This window comes from Dermacentor andersoni, chromosome 3, assembly GCF_023375885.2.
Source record: "Dermacentor andersoni chromosome 3, qqDerAnde1_hic_scaffold, whole genome shotgun sequence".
Lineage (NCBI taxonomy): Eukaryota > Metazoa > Arthropoda > Arachnida > Ixodida > Ixodidae > Dermacentor > Dermacentor andersoni.
This window is the reverse complement of record NC_092816.1, coordinates 233,020,743-233,038,487: the sequence shown is the minus strand read 5'-3', so window position 1 is coordinate 233,038,487 and position 17,745 is coordinate 233,020,743. Positions and strand designations below refer to the sequence as shown.

Genomic DNA, 17,745 nt, shown 5'->3' with positions numbered 1-17,745 from the left:
CTTTCAGCAGCAGTCCTTTGACGACAGATAAGCTGCCTCGTTCTTTCCAATAGTCGTGCAGTAGTTGAGGCACATCCGATGGTTGTCTGGCCAGCCACCTTTGCACAATTTGAGAAGACCCACGCAAACAGCATCTTCTTCCTGGTGTTTGAAGAGGGCATCCACCGTCATTGCAGTAACTTCTGTGACTTCCATAACTGCAACGTCTCCTTCCAGCCATTCTGTGTCTTGGTTTCTCTTTGGAGCAACAGTTGGAGCGCATGACAGGGTATCTGCAGTGGCCAAGAGCTTTCCTGGAATGTACAAAACACTGTACTGGCATTGCAGGAGCCTCATTCGGAATATTTGCATGCGTGGTGGCATTGTTGTGTCCAGCTCTGGGGAGGGGGTATTCTATAAGAGTCCACCTAGTGGACTGTCCCTTTTGGCCACTGCTGATTGGATGCAGCTGTACGAGAGAGGAGGAGATGAGCGGCCCTAGCCAATCAGCAGCAGCTGAAATACAGTTCACTAGGGAAACTCTTACAGAATACCCCCTGCTTTACTTAGTAATGTAGGAAGTGGCCTGTAGACAGTCTCTATGTCAAAGAGTATACCCCTGACGAATTGGTCAAATCTTTCCCCTGCCCATGTTACTGCGAAGGCCTCCTTTTTGGTCTGGCCGTAGCTCACCTCGGCAGGTGACAGTGGCCTTGAAATGTATGCAACGACACGCGTCTCCCCTGAGCGTTGGTCCTGGAACAGCACTGTACCAACACCATATGAGCTAGCATCAGCTGACACCATTGTGTGGAGCACTGAATCGTACTTGGCCACTGTGGTGATGTACGTAAGTGCATCCTTTACCTTTTGTTGATCCAGCGCCCAATACCATTCACTGTTTCTTGAGAAAAGAGCCCGGATAGGTACTGTTATCTCGGACAAGTTTGGCAGAAAATATCCCACGTGGTTGACCATTCCAACCGGTCTTCTCACCCCACTGATGTCTGAAGGTGCCTGCAGGTTTTTCAGGGCGTTGATCTTGTCAAGCTCAAGTGCAATTCCATCACGGCCCACCACTATTCCAGAAACTTTACTTTGGGCACTGCAAAAATACACTTAGCTTTGTTCAGTCTGGCTCCAGCTGTTCTAAACCGTTGCAAAGCATTTTCCAGTCTTCGATCATGCTCTTCCTTTGTTTGCCCAATGACTAGGACGTTGTCAATCATGTTCACCACACCATCCGTTCCTTCCAAGGTGCTACTCATTTGGCGTTGGTAGTATTCTGAAGCAGAGGAAATACCAAATGGAAGCAATTGGAAACAGTATCTGCCAAAAGGAGTAATGAATGTTATCAGCTACTGACTTTGTTTCGCTAGTTTCACCTGGTGAAATCTCACAGTGGCATCAAGTGTGGAGAACACTTCACCTTGGCTGATGCTCCCCAAGATGCTTTCTACTGAAGGTATTGCAGAAGGTCGTTTGCAGAGCACAGACTGATTCAAGCTTGTCAGGTCCATGCAGATTCTGTAGCCCCCTGAAGACTTAGGAACAACGACGATGCCAGAGCACCACTCAGTCGGAGCGTCCGTACAGCAGATCACACCTTCGGTTTCCATTTTTTGCAGCTGCTTCTTTACTGCCTTGTGAAGAGGCAGCGGTATTCTTCTCGGAACACTAAGCGAAAATGGTTGAGCATCTTGGTGCAGCTTTATGCTGTACGCTTCTCTGAGTTCACCGAGGCCTTCAAAGATGTCGCCTGGCAGGAAGGCAGGCTTCTCTGCAGTGACGGGGTCAACAAACATAACAATTTTGAGTGCCGTGATGGCTGGAAAGCCCAACAAAGGAGTCTGTCGGCATCACAGAACAGAAAAGAAAACAGAAACAGAAAAGCAGCACTGTAGACCTTCCTTTCCACTCGAGGGTTGCCTGGAACACCCCCGTGGCTTCCAGGCGTGTGTTGCTGGGTCCTGTGAGAACTTGATCAGGCTTGTGCAATTTCTTCAGAAGGCCTGGAAACTCCTGAGAGACGGCTGCGACATCTTCTCCGATGTCCACCTTGAAGAGTCCTTCATGCCCTATCACAACCACGCAAACGAACTTCGCCATGTAAGTGTTTCTGTTTGATGAGACGGCGTGCAGATCTACAGCGTTGACATTCAGTTTCTTTTCACATACGCTTCACATTCACATTCACATTTGCCGTTATGGCACTTCGCTCAACGAGCTGTACATTCAGGTCTCGAATGCAATGAATGACCACAGTAGCGGCAACATGTTCTCGTCCGAGGTGACACGTCATACTTTCCTGGAGGTTTACTTTTCCGCTGCTTCTGCGATGTCCATAGCTGGGGCTGCCCACACTGGCCAAATTTGGCTTCTGACAGCGAAGCACTATGTTCGGTGCCACCCGAATCAGAATGTTGACAGGCACCCTTGAATACCGCAGCTCGTGCCTTAAGTGCGTCTTCGTGAATACGGGCTTGTAGGATAGCATCATCCAGCGTAAGTTTCGTGGTGCGGCACAGTTTGTCAGAAAGTGCAAAGTCACGCAGTCCAACGACAAAACAGTCGCACACCAAACAATTCTCAACATCCTTCGATTCATAATTACATCTATTTACAGGTTCACGCAGAGCCGTGATGAAGCTGTCTACTGTTTGTTTTTTTTCTTGGATTCGGCGGTGAAACTTTACGCTTTCGTACACTCCGTTAGGCGGATGAACAAAATACGCCTTGAACTACTTTTTGATGGCATCGAAACATGCTCATTATGCCGCTTCTAATCCTAGCGTGTCAAGAATCCTTCTAGCTTCTTGCGAACCCGTTGTGTAGAGAAGAGTTCTGACCTTTACCTCGTCGGTAGCTCAGTAAAGTCCAGAAGCAAAGCTATAACCTTTGAAATGAAGAATCCACTTGAGCCACTCGCTAGGGTCCTCAAAGTCAAACCGCGGTGGCAGCGTCATGGCAGTTGGTAGTATTGGGCTGCCCGCCACTTCTGCACCATTCTCGGCAGCCATTATTAGGAGCTCTCGACACCCGGCTTTCACGTAAAGAATGCGCACGGCAGATTTGACACTTGCAGTATGGGTGAGCACGTGACAAGCGGTTTCTTGGAGGAGCTCAGCTTATCTTGCAGTTACCTGATCCCACCTCTGACACCATGTCATATTGTCACGTGGTCGTGACGTTGAAGAACACAGCAGCAATACTGTGAAACACAATACTGACGTTTACTGGGCGAACCTGTGCCCACAAAAACAGGCTACACTTATAGCATAACGATAGCGGCGAACGCGGTCGGCGATCGTCAATAATCTGATCAACGGGTCAAGCGCGTCGGCTTTTATACATCAATCGTCGAATGTTCCAGACTAATCGTTGGGACCCGCGTGCCTTCTACAAAGTTCTACATTATTCGCGTCGCGCACACATGCGATCAGATTACCCAAGGCTCGGTCACAGACAGCGGACGGAAGCATCGATAACATTCCAGAAACTTCCGATACATGCAGGCGCGTCCTGCGCTGTACGATAACGTTTGTTAGGCGGTGAAACGTGTCGCCCGATAAAGACAAACAAGTACACGTGTCAATATGCTATGCGGCCTAGGCGCCGCCGATGCCGGAACACCGTGCAAGCCCGTCTGCACATGCTCGTGACCAAATACCAAAAGCCTCTTTTATTTACACAGAACACACACGCCACAACGTTGCAGCGGACGACCACGACCATATCGGGCGACCACGTTTCACCGCCCAACAAATGTTATCGCACAGCGCAGGACGCGCCTGCATGTATCGGAAGTTTCTTGAATGTTATTGATGGTTCTATCCGCTGTCTGTATTCACCGAACACTGTGTAATATGATTTCATGTATGCGCGACGTGAATGGTGTAGAACTTTCTGGAAGACACACGGGCACCAGCAATTACTCTGGAACCTTTGATGACTGATGTATAAAAGCTGACGAAGAAAATGTGGACATTGCCGCTTATCTCTAGCGCGCTGAAGAAGCCAGACAGCTCGCCCGCCTTTACATCAAAAGCCAGCAGAAGCGCGCCAGCTGACACTACAATATTCGACAATGCTACGTGGAATGCCAGTCCGGTGACTGTCTTTGGGTTTGGACCGCGATATGCCAACGAGGACTCAGTGAGAAACTATTGCGACGCTATTTCGGACCCTACAATATCATCCGACGTACTGGCGCACTGGACTATGAGGTCGTGCCAAATGGCATTTCGCAATCACAGCGTTACCGCGCGCAATCTGAAGTGGTCCACGCGTTGCATCAAACGCCCTTTTACGCATGCTGATGAACTTCCTTATTTTGTTGTTTCTTTGCTACGGGTGCTTTTATTTACTACTTTTGTTTACAGCATCGGGACGATGCTTTTCGAGAGAGGGGCATTGACACATGTACTTGTTTAATCTTTATCGGGTGATCACGTTTCACCGCCTAACAAATGTTAACGCACAGTGCAGGACATGCCTGCATGTATCGGATATTTATCTAATGTTATCGATGCTTCCATCCGCTGTCTGTGACCGAGCCTTGTGTAATCTGATCGCATGTGTGCGCGACGCGAATAATATAGAACTTTGTAGTAGGCACGCGGGTCCCAACGATTAGTCTGGAACATTCGACGATTGATGTATAAAAGCCGACGCGCTTGACCCATTGATCAGATTTTCGACGATCGCTGACCGTGTTCGCCGCTATCGTTGTGCTTTAAATGTAGCCTGTTTTTTAGGCACAGGTGCACCCAATAAAAGTTAGTTTCGTGTTCACAGTATTGCTACTGTGCTCTTTATTGTCACTACTATGCGACAATAGAAACTGGATACGCCTTCTGTTACACTTCACACATATGTCGTTACGTAAATCAAGTGTTCACTCGCGAGGGGTCACTACACCAGGTTGAAATGTCTGTTTTTGTTACCAATCTGGCTAAGTGCCTAAGCCACTATTTGGAAATTACAAATTTGATCAAGTAGCAAGCTTGGCACTGTTTGTAGATCTTCATTCCAAAGCAGTTGAGTACCCCCAGGATGCTTCAATGGCAAGCTGGATTAAAAACCTGGCTTTAGAAAAAGCAAGGAAATTTTTAACAAGGGAACCAGATATGTCCTCAACCAAGAAAGCTCTCGAACAGCACTGCGTCAGCACTGCAGGAAAAACATGGATGAGTTCACCGACCAGCAGAACTATTTTCATTTGATTGTGGCAGAAATTCTCACTGCCACGAGCACAGGTTGAATTATATGTGCATGATCAAATTTTAGGCCAGAAACAAACATCCATGTGAGTGGTGGTGAAAGCATGGCGCGCACTATTGGCTTGCAGACTGACACATTCTGATAACAGGCACTAAGATGTCCAGTTCGCAGCTCTTCTCGGTGTCTGAAGGAATTAGGATGCAGGAGGATGGCCGCTGCTCACCGAACATGTCAAGTAGCTATCTTTCCTTCACGACAACACAAAAAAAAATGTACTTATGATACTGTCAGGCAAAAGTATTGTACTAGAGAATTTGGTTTACCACAAATCACAATTTTCCTGTACGTTACTTTCTGCGCAAGAAAATTGTATTTTTTAATACTTCTGATTGGAGAACAAAATGGCATTTTACAAAAGCAACAGTATTTGCATTAAACGAAATATTCAAATAATACTGAATTCGATTTACACTTAGTTTTCATTATTTAAATTCACTTCAATATGGAAAAGTTGATATTCGCACACTCCTACCTTGTTTTTCTTCTTTTTATCTTTCTTTATTTTTTGCGTAGGCAGTAAAAAAATTTTTCATGCTATTATCCAGACAATCATTGCTGCCTATGTGGGCAGGCTTTAAAGTATGGTATGTTCAAGGACACGTACAGATAAAGTATGGAGAACAATTAATTGAGTTCCCCTGGACAAAAATTTTGAATAAGCTACACGTGAGAATTAAAGTAGCAAGGAACTTTAAATATAGTTTGAAAATATTTTATCAGCAGATTCATGATTTTGTTAAGAGTTATTTTCCCTTGCAATCAGTCGTCAGTGTATACAGTAAAACGTCTTTTAACAAAGCACTTGAGACCTCCAAAATGCTTCATTATATGGGTCACTTCGTTGTCAAGATTGCGAGCCACGTCACGTCCTATAGAGCAGGTTAGCACAATCCACAAAATGAAACCTTTAGTTCCCCATGAATTCAAGATATACTGAGCAGAGTCGCTAATTTTCTTCTCCACACTTAGTCCAATGAAATGTGCGAGTGCAACCGACCTTATTGTATTAAAGTGTTGTGTGCTCCTTGGCATAATAACTCAATAGCGACACAAGTTACATCTTCAGAGTACATAACTGCTGCATTCTTGGTGGGTACGCAAGCCCCTTATCACTGGTGCCTTCATTGACATTTACGACCTTTTCGTCATTGATGGCTTAGACGATGATGACATCGTTGTCAACTGCGAAGTATTCATCAGCTGTCACATCAGCTGCTGTGTCGCAGCAAGTGGCATACGAGTTGAGCTGTTCCGCAGTCCCGTTCCTCAGTAAGTTCCGCAGCAGGACCAAGACACTGCGTGGCCAGCATGCTCACCAAGAATATCGCTAGCACTGTAACGTTGACCACACCTCAGTGGCAGATGAGCAGGGCCCTGGCAGTGCCGCTCGCATTTATTGTAAGGCATAGCCATGATGCCTAAATTTTTTCGTTGTACCGGCAAATTTCCCGTAGTGGTCTTCGCTATAAAGGCTTTCACAATACATAAGAAGGAAAGGGATTCAGGCCGAACATACAGAATCCTTTGCTGTACAGGTAATTTTGTTGTCATGAGGTTCGTCGTAGAGGTGTCCCAACTTCATTATGTTACCTGTTATCTATTGCAGTGCCACAATTATGGGCATGCCTTTTTACGTTTTGTTTATATCTTTAGAAATATTATTTTTTGTACTGCTGACATGTTTCATGTATTTTTCACTGGACTAGCCACTAGGTAACGTAGACTATTGGTCCACATATCATTCATATATATTTCTTGCAATTTATCAATAAAATAATTGACTGATTGATCAATAGACAAACTAAACTGATCAAATGATCTGAAAGCAAGTGTTTGACAATCCAGAATATGCCCACCAATGAGTGGTATTTCCGAGGTTGTGCTCTCGGAGGAGAGCTTAGTGTGCAGCCCCTCCCGATGGCGCACCATGGCCTCAGCAGCCAGCCACTCGGACAGGGTGGCCTCGTACTGCGCCTGCGTGCTCGCGTCTCGTTCCTGCCGCTCCTCTGGCAGGCTTGACAGCGCGTAGTGGCCCAGCAGGTACGGCCACACCTGTGCAGCAAGGAGCAGCCATCGAGTGACCACTGGGCTCCCAAGGCCAGCACTTCCTTTGTTGATGTCTTTCCCTACTGTGTGGCCCTACCACCACCTACTTGCCTCAAGAAGAGCACTCCTTGACTCGCTGTGTTAGTGAACAAAAATAATCGTTGTCATTTCATGCTCACTGCTGGATAAAGGCATCTCCCAGTGACCTCCAACCAGTGCCTACTGATTCCATCCTATGCATGGAAATGTCTTAATTTCATCACACCACCTTGATTGTACTTCCTAATATTCTGATTTTCCTGTCTTTTAATGTTAAACCCATCATTACACTATCATTTTCGCTCATTGTGCAGTCATTGGTTTCTTCTCGAGTTTCTACCTTAATCTCCAAGTTTCGGCCCTATACGTTAGTACTGCTAGAATGCAATGATTGTATACTTTTATTTTTAAGGATAGCAGCAAGCTACCAGTCATAACTTGATAATGCCTGCCGTATGTGCTCCAACCCATTTTTATTCTGCTATAGATATTTTCTCACGACACTAAATGTATGTACCATTAAATGAGCACCACATCTTACTTTTGCTTCTCATCCTCTCACCACCCCCAGTTTCTGCTCATAACTTAAAATTCTTTTAGCACGCCTCCTGCTTCTTGCCAAGGACAAAGCTTTTCAATAAACAATAACAAGTACTAACAAGCATCCTAGACACTCAACCAATGGCACTTCAGTGTGATTGAGCTGAAACTAACAGCGAAAAAGGAATTTTGCTTTTAGCATGGTTGTTAGCCTAACTGCATCAAAGCATTAAAGGAAGCTATCCCACATGCTTTGCCATTTTTGTTCACTGCATTGCTGCATAAAGCCACACATGCAGCTAGCACACTTTGGTTTGGCAACTGTACACGAAGGCAGCAAAGCATAGTTGCCTAGCTGTTCTGAGCTGGTCAAACAGCTCTCACAGCAGGCAGGCATCACCAAGTACTCCTACTAATGGCATCACCTCGATCTACCATTATCCTACTAGCCTATCCATCACTTCCTATTGGTATTTTTTTCTTCTTGCGCTTGCTGATATCATTGTACACCCGTGTATTATGAATTTTCTTAGTGACTTGCCTTCTCTTTGGTCTACACTGTCAGCACAAATGTTTCTGTCGTATATTTTCTCTTGTTTTCACCAATGTATCCACTCCTACTATGGTTGTCAAAAAGTAACAGGCATCTAAAATGTTCGGCAGCATGTTACACTCCTGCAACACGTGAAGGCTTAAGCCTGCTGTACACTTGGTAAAGCATTAAGGTATACAAATGGCGGGGTCAGACTTCTTGCAACGCATTACAAGCTACAGTGTGAAGTACGCGTGTACGAAGCCGTTACCTGCGAGCTTCAGCCTCCTCTCTACGTTGGCATCTCATATTGTCGCATTGCTGCTTTCGCATTTCGGCTTTTTTGGCTCGTTTTCTACCCTTAGATGCGGCTTCACGCACTGTTATAGCGGGGTCAAACTCGCACCAATGATGCTTCTCTTCGACTTTACTTTGAATCTCCTCAGCAGGGGAAAACAGCGCTCGCAATCAAGCGCCTTGCTCCCGCTGCTTCACACGCCGCACCTCGTTTCTCACTTGGCAAGCATCAATGGCCATAGCGTACTCCCGAGGCGGGTGTGCAATGCTCTAATGATGGTTCGTATGCTTGTTTTGAGCTTGTTCTTTATTAAAACATATGCTGTTCTGTGTGTTGTATGGGTGATTTTAATGATGTATGCACTGTTCGCTTCACTATCCTGAGCACTTGTAGCCTCTGCCTTAAGGGGGAATGAGCCATTGCTGATGATGATATTTTTGTACCACTCAACTATACGCTGCGTTTTCTAGGTATGAACCATTTCAACAAGCCACTAAAGACCTTAATAAACAAATAAATAAATAAAATGATTGCTGGGCTGGCCCTGTCTCCTCCATTTTATCGAACAGCAGGCTTCCCCTGCTTTAGGACACAACAGAAGTGGTATATACTGACCAGTGCTGTCAACATGGCTCTCCTGTGGCTGCTTTAAAAGCGTCAGGCAGCTCAGTAAAACTTAATGTAGGCAACGAGGCCATGTGCACAAAAGCAAGCATTGTAATCTGCACTCCAGTTCCAATGTATTGAAAATCAGATGTGCCTTTGACCATCTGACTTGGCCATCTTCATTCCCCCTTTGTCATGCCAGCACAGCGAGACAGTACATCTTCTACCAATTGCAAACTTTTGTGAGTAGTCAATTATGATCACCAGCCTATGTATGTCCATTGCAGAATGAAGGCCTCTCCTGACGATACCCAATTGTAGTGAATATGCTGCCTCTAGTCTCTGCCTGAAAATTTCTTAATTTCATCGCATGACCTAATACTATTCGTCCTTGAATGCGTTCCCCTTCCCTAGGCGTGTCTACCAATGCCGTCTTCCTGTCTGTTAAAATTACACATATAGTTTTTTCCCTACAATGCTCATTAAAATTCTTAATTTCCTCAAAATTTTCTTGTTGTCTCGTTCTCCAAGTTTATAAAGTTACTACCGGCAGAATACACCGATTACAAGCTTTTGTTTTAAAGGATATCGGTAAGCGAATGTACATGAATTGGATGATGTGGTCTGCCATGTGCACTCCAAGCCAGTTTCATCTTTTCTCGAGATTCTGATAACCAAGGTTCTCTTGGATCTACCTGGCCCAGACAAACAAACTCTCGTCCCCTTGACAGGCAATTAAACATTACTTTGCTGCATATTAATCTTTAAAACTTCCTTTTAGAATGTACCAGTTTACGTTCGAATATATTTGTTGTAAGTCATCTGCAGCATGACTGAACCGAACAGTGTTACCTACGAACCACAACAGTTCGTGCCTCTCCCCCTGATACTATTTTTGTTCCACTCTTTCCTGTTACAAGGGGTACTAATCACATACCTTACTGGTCACCATAACTTGTCTGCATTGAGCAGTATATTGTACGCTTTGTGCACCGCAATGGTTGCGCCACCTGTTCGCACTTCTACATTTGGGCAAGTGCCATGTACTGAGTAGTCTGAACAGCACAAAGTGTGGTGACAATTGTGGCCGCACCTTTTCATAATGCTCTCATGGTTGTGTTCTAAAATTTAAGTAATGTGCTAAATGCCCCTCTGGCTGGGGTTGCCACCTTTTCCAAGAAAACAACACAAAACAAAAGAGATAGGAGGGGGGCTTACAATGCTTTCTCGTCATTTGTGAGCAAGGTAAGCACAAAAGAAAGTCCTCGCTTGCTAGCTATATAATCAATGACAGCCAGAAAATGTGGCTACATAAAGAGCTCATCCAATAACCACAGACGTGTAAGCAGACACTAAAACAAGAGAGGGCATATCATAAATAAAGGGTTCTTAATTTTAAAGAGATAGTAATTCTAGATATTCACTAGATAAGACATAAAGTGAAGGCAGAAGACATACAACCATTCAAGGTATCACTGCACATTGATAAAGAGATTTGGCACAGCTTCCAGAATGAGGGTGCTTGTGTTTTCTTGTACTATACTTCAGCGCAGTCGACTACATTATACCACCTCCTGGCATTTTTTGGCCATCCCAAGCCCTTACATAAAAAAGGAGAGAAAAAACTTATCATGATCATCTTGTATTCTTCAGCTTCCCATGATAGACAATGTGATAACATTTGGCCAGGACTATCACGAACAGAAGACTGGCAGAACTTTGCATGTTCGAATGTCCATGCTTTTTATAGGCACTTAGCCGAAATAATACTGTAGAACTTCATTATGATATGCAAGTATCACAAATTAGTTCAGTATCCATACGGTTCATTGTTTTCAAGTAAAACCCAATAATTCAAAATGCTTTCACCCCAAGCAAAATTTATGCAAATTGGCTTAAACCGGATTTTTTTCCAAATTACTGCACCCCTCTCCACCTTAACCAACTAGCCCAAATCAGCAGTCCTGCACAGTATATTTCTCCACAAAGTAAGCCCCTTTGTAGAGGATACTAACAAATGCAGGTGTTACAAAACTAAGGAACGCTGCCCACCTTTGGTGAACAACTGGTTCATAAGATATATATAATGATAAAGTAATATTATTGTACAAATAAAGTGAATGCCTCGTTTTTGCCCAACACTCAAGCGAAATGCGGCATACATAGAAATGTAATAAATAAATATATATTGACATTTGTAGTTGCTTTTCTTTATCGGCCTACCATGTTTCCCGGCCTAACAAATGGTATCGCACAGCGCAGGACGCGCCAGCATGTATCGGGAGTTTCTCGAATGTCATCGATGGTTCTTCCATCCGCTGTCTGTTGTCACCGAACCTTGTGTAATCTGATTTCATCGCGCGACGCGAATGGTGTAGAACTTTCTGGAAGACACGCGGGCACCAGCGATCGCACTGGAACCTTCGATGACTGATGTATAAAAGCCGACGCACTTGACCCGCAGATCAGATTTCGACGATCGCCGACTGTGTTCGCCGCTATTGTTGTGCTTTAAGTGTCGCCTGTTTCTGTGGGCACAGGCTCGTCCGAGAAAGGCTAGTTTCATCTTTCCCAGTATTGATAATGTGTACTTTACCGTCACTACCACGTGACATCTGGTGGAGGTGCTAGTGCGTTCATGTACCGAACGCCCTCGCAAAGCCGCCATCCAAGCCCGAAACGCAAGCACGACACCTGCATCGACAAGGACAAGGAAGGTAGCCGCAGGCTGCAAGGACTGCCTTCGGAGCACGGACTTTTCCCTGAGACGACCAGGAAGATTGTCGCCAAGTCAACCCCAATGACAGCCCCAGCGTCCCCCATCGTGCTGCAGCAGCCCAAGGAGCCTCCGACATTCCGCGGTTCAATATGCGAGGACCCGGAAAGCTGGCTTTAAACGTATGAGAGGGTCGCTGCATTTAACAGCTGGAACACCGACAACAAGGTGCGAAATGGTTTTGTTTTTTTCGCATTGGAAGATGCCGCCACGACGTGGTTCAAAAACCGAGAAGCTACCTTAATGACGTGGGACCTGTTCCGAAGCGGCTTCCTGCAGACATTCACAACCGTCGTACGCCAAGAAGGAGCCCAAATACTACTAGTAACCCGGGTGCAGCTGCCTAATGAGACCCCTGCGATCTTCACGAAGCAAATGAGCTGTCTATTCCACGACGCCGACCCGGAAATGTCTGAAGAAAGTCTGCGTATACATGCGTGGTGTGAAGGAGGAACTTTTCGCCGGAATGATACGAAGACCATCGACGAGTTTCTTCACGAGGCCACCAGCATCGAGAAGACACTCGAAATTCGGCACCGGCAAATCAACCACCGCACGAACTCTACAAACTACGCCGGAGTTCAATTACTGGCCACCGATGATCTGAGAGAGACTATCACAGCGGTCCTATGGGAAGAGCTGCTGAAGTTTTACCCAAGGTCGCAGCCTCAAGTAGCTTCAGTCACCGAAATCGTCAAAGAAGAGGTTCAGCGATCTCTTGGAGTTCCTGAGGTGCAACCACGATTGCCGCAGCCCCAGCCGGAAGCAATGACCTACGCCACCGTGACCCGCTCTCAAGGTCCCCTCCGCGACCATGCCAGGGCCCTGTAACACCGCAATTCCGTCGCCCACCGCCGCCGACGCCAGCATGCCCTCCCGTCACCCAGTCCAGCTACGCGAGGAAGACGCACATTTGGCGCGCTCCCGACCACCACCCGCTCTGCTACCATTGCGGGGAAGCAAGCCAAATCTACCGTCGATGTTTTTACCGCAAAATGGGACTGCGAGGGTTCACCGCCAATGCACCGCGCCCTCAGCAAGGCGAACACCCACGTGACATCGTCGAATACCTGGCCACTACTCAGTGGAGCCCTCGACGACCATCCCATTCACCATCACCAGGCCGCTACTTGTTGCCGCAGCGCCGACCGTACACAGGCCCAGCTCGTGGCCGGACCATCGGCCCATACCCGGAAAACTATAAGCAGCACCCGATGGACGTGCGGTTGCTGCTCGTCCAAATTATGAAGATACTCCGCCGCCGACGAAGACGCCAAAGACGCTATCTAGACGACATAACAACGACACGCCGCCATTCCGACGAAGCCTGGAAGCAAAGAATGCAACGATCAAGGACCTAACGACTTGACGTACCAGCCACACGTCAACGTGACGCAACCGTGATCCGACACCAAGACTTAACTGCAACGTAAACCAAACAGCTACCGACCTTGACGTGTTGCTCGATGGCCATGCAGTCATCGCATTAGTAGACACAGGAGCCAACTACTCCGTCATGAGTGGACCCTTTGCCGCCAAGTTGAAGAAAGTTAAGACTTTGTGGGAAGGCCCCCAAGTTCGCACCGCTAGAGGACCCCTATAATTCCGACTGGGACCTGTACCGCAAGAATTACAGTTCATGACCGGACATGCCCTGCCACCTTCGTTATCCTCCAACACTGTTCACGAGACGTCATTCTCGGCATGTACTTGAACCAACACAGCGCAATCGACCTGAAGTCGAAGTCGATAATGCTGTCAGAAGATCAAGCGATACTGCTGGAAAGCTGTCGTAGTCACCACGCCTTGAGCGTGCTGGAAGATCAAGTGAGCATCCCGCCTCGCTCCAGCATTGTTGTTACCGTTTGCACCAAAACACCCTCAGACTTAGAAGGCGTCATCGAGGGCGACTAATGTCTATTGCTAAACCGCGAAATTTGCGACGCGAGAGGGATCGCTCGACTGCACGGAGGGAAAGCGAGAGTGATGCTGACAAACTTCAGCCAGTAGTTCACGCACATCAACAAGGGCACGACGAGCCCGTATACATTGACGAAATTGTGAAAACCAGCAATGCCTTTGTCCTCTCGGATTCTGCTGCATTAACTCCGACGACCATAGTTCCTGAACCAGAGTTCGAGATAAATCCTAGCCTCCCCATGATAAGCAGCAACAACTCAGAAGTCTGCTACAACGATACAAAGATTGCTTTTCGACGCACGTCATTCAGGATCCGACAAACACCAGTCGCAAAGCATTGCATAACTGAACAGTGCACTCCACCACTCCGCCAGAGCCCTTATCGAATTTTGACATGACAACGTGAAACTATTAGGCAACAAGTCGACCAAATGCTACACGATGAAATCATCCAGCCATAGAAAAGCCCGTGGGTATCTCCTGTAGCCTTGGTGAAGAAAAAGGACGGAACCTTACGTTTCTGCGTCGATTATCGTCAACTGAACAAGATCACGAAGAAGGACGTATACCCCCTCCCACGGATAGATGACGCATTGGATCGGCTCTACAACACTAAATACTTCTCATCGATGGACCTCAAGTCTGGCTACTGGCAAATAAAAGTCGACGAGAGAGATCGCAAAAAGACTGCGTTCATCACGTCAGACAGCCTCTATGAGTTCAAGGTTATGGCATTTGGACTATGCTCGACACTTGCAATGTTCCAGCGCGTGATGTACACAGTTTTTGCAGGATTGAAGTGGCAGACCTGTCTTGTTTGCTTGGATGACGTCATCGTCTTCGCCACAAATTTCGACGATCACCTCAGGCGGCTTGCGACAGTACTAGAGGTCATCAAGTCATCAGGGCTCACTCTGCAGCCGGAAAAGTGCCGCTTCACTTACGATGAGCTTCTGTTCCTAGGCCACGTCATCAGCAAATCTGGAGTCCGCCCCAACCCGCAAAAGACAGCTGTCATTGCACAGTTCCCGCAACCCACCGACAAGAAGGCAGTGCGTCGATTCCTAGGTATGTGTGCCTACTACAGGCGCTTTGTCAAGGACTTTTTCGCATCGCTGAGCCACTGACACATATAACTAAATGTGATGTCGCGTGCAAGTGGGAAACGTCGCAGGCCGATGCGTTTCAAAAACTCAAACGGCGCATGCAGTCGCCTCCAATACTTGCGCACTTCGAAGCTAGCCGGTCGCTTTTAAAAGTGGAAGGTAATTATTCTACGACCGAAAAAGAATGCCTCGCCATGCTTTGGGCTACAGTGAAATTCGGTAGAATAGCAGCTTGGGCTTGTTGGTTTTCCATCCTGCTAGTAACAGCGCAAAATGTAGACAAGAGACGAGACAAGAAGACACCACAGCGCTTGTGGTGTCTTCTTGTCTCGTCTCTTGTCTACGTTTTGCGCAGTTACTAGCAGGAGTGAAATTCGGCTCTTACCTATATGGCAGGGCATTCACAGTCGTCGGCGACCATTACGCGTTGTGTTGGCTAGCGAACTTAAAGGACCATTCAGGACGGCTGGTGCGGTGGAGCCTTAGACTGCAACATTATGACATCACTGTAACCTACAAGTCCGGACAAAAACACTCCGTGGCCGATTGCCTATCGTACGCCCCACTGACCCGCCGGCGCAAGATGACGAGGATGAGGACGCCTTCATTGAAATAATAAGTACGGAAGACATCGCTGAACAGCAACGAGCAGATCCGGAGCTAAATAGCCTCGTCTAGTACTTGGAAGGGCACCCCGACGTTGTTTATAGGGCATTTAGGCGAGGATTGCCTTCTCTCGCTTAAAAATAACCTACTCGTAAAGATGAACTTCTCATCAGCCCGCGCCAACTACCTTCTTGTTATTCCCTCAGCGCTGCGTCCAGGATTACTGTACGCCCTACATGACGACCCGACCGCTGGGCACCTCGGTTTCTCCCGGACGCTATCGAGGATACATGAAAAGTATTACTGGCCGTGCCTGACTGCCGACTTTGCTTCTTACGTCAAGACATGCAGAGACTGTCACTGACGCAAGACACCACCGACAAGGCCAGTGGGATTACTACAGCCGATCGAGCCTCCTTGCCGATCATTTCAGCAGATCGGGATGGACTTGTTGGGGTCCTTTCCGACATCAACAAGAGGAAATAGGTGGATCTTCTTGGAGACAGACTACCTCACCCACTTCGCTTAAACGAAAGCTCTGCCGAAAGGTAGCGCAGCCAAAGTGACGAAATTCTCCGTCGAGAACATCCTGCTGCGACATGGCGCCCCGGATGTCCTCATCACCGATAGAGGAACGGCCTTCACAGCGGAGCTCACCCAAGCCATTCTGCAGTATAGTCAGACAAGGCACAGGAGGACAACTGCCTACCACCCACAGACGAATGGTCTTATGGAGCGCCTGAATAAGACGCTCGCCGACATCCTAGCAATGTATGTCCCCGTCAAACACAAGACCTGAGATGCTGTCCTGCCGTAGGTAACCTTCGCTTACAACATGGCGGTGCAAGAAACAACACAGATCACACCATTCAAGCTGGTTTACGGCAGGAACACGACGACCACTCTCGAACCCATGCTGCCGCACCTCACCAACGAAAAGAATCTTGACATTGCCAGCTATCTCCAGTGCGCCGAAGACGCCCAACAACTCGCCTGACTGCGGATCAACAACCAGCAGAAGACAGACAGCCTACGCTACAACCTCCGACGACGCTACGCCGAATAACAGCCCGGCGACCGCGTTTGGGTTTGGACCCCAATACGCCGACGAGGACTGAGCGAGAAGCTTTTACGCTGCTATTTCGGACCCTACAAGATCATCCGACGCATTGACGCACTCGACTATGAGGTCGTGCAAGACGGCATTTCGCTATCACAGCGGCACCGCTCATGACCTGAAATAGTCCATGTTGTGCGACTTAAGCCGTTCTATCAGCGCTAACACACTTTGGGACTTTGCATAGCTGTACTCTGGACCTTCTTTTCATAGACTGTGTTACTTTGGAGTTTGTTTCTTTGTTGTTTTGTTACTTTTGTTTAATAAGTGTCCTTTTGTGTTTCGCTCTCTTATCTTTGCAGCATCGGGACGACGCTTTTTAAGAGGGAGGTATTGACACGAGTAGTTGTTTATCTTTATTGGGTGACCACGTTTCACCACCTAAGAAATCTTAACGCACAGCGCAGGACGCGCCTGCATGTATCGAAAGTTTCTAGAAAGTTAACATTGGTTCCGTCCGCTGTCGTCACCGAACCTTGCATAATGTGATTTCATCGCGCGACGCGAATGATGTAGAACTTCCTGCAAGACACGCGGGCACCAGCGATCGGTCTGGAACCTTCGAAGATTGATGTATAAAAGGCAACGCGCTTGACCGGCAGCTCCGATTTCGACGATTGCCGACTGTGTTCGCCGCTACTCCTGTGCTTTAAGTGTTTTGTGGGCATAGGTTCACCCAATAAAAGTTACTTTCGTCCTTCACTATATATATATATATATATATATATATATAAACGAGAAGAAAGGGGGGTTAACCGAGGGGCCCGATTTTTTTCATTAGTCATATCATAAGAAGCCAACAAGGACAACATGGGGGAAATTACTTGTGCTTAATAAATGAAAATGAAGAAACGATAAATTAATGGAAATTAAAGTGGATGAAAAAACAACTACTTG

At 47.0% G+C, this 17,745-nt stretch overlaps 1 protein-coding gene across 3 annotated transcripts in view; it reads right to left on the bottom strand.

Moving 5' to 3' along the window:
- The window catches only part of LOC126536038 (small G protein signaling modulator 1-like), a 258,900-nt gene that overhangs the window by 95,239 nt on the left and 145,916 nt on the right, over positions 1 to 17,745 (bottom strand). For all 3 annotated transcript variants that reach the window (XM_050182933.3, XM_050182941.3, XM_055072625.2), the window contains one exon: positions 7,119 to 7,314. In XM_050182933.3, the coding sequence (XP_050038890.2) occupies positions 7,119 to 7,314 (196 nt within the window). The remainder of the gene's footprint in view (positions 1 to 7,118; positions 7,315 to 17,745) is intronic.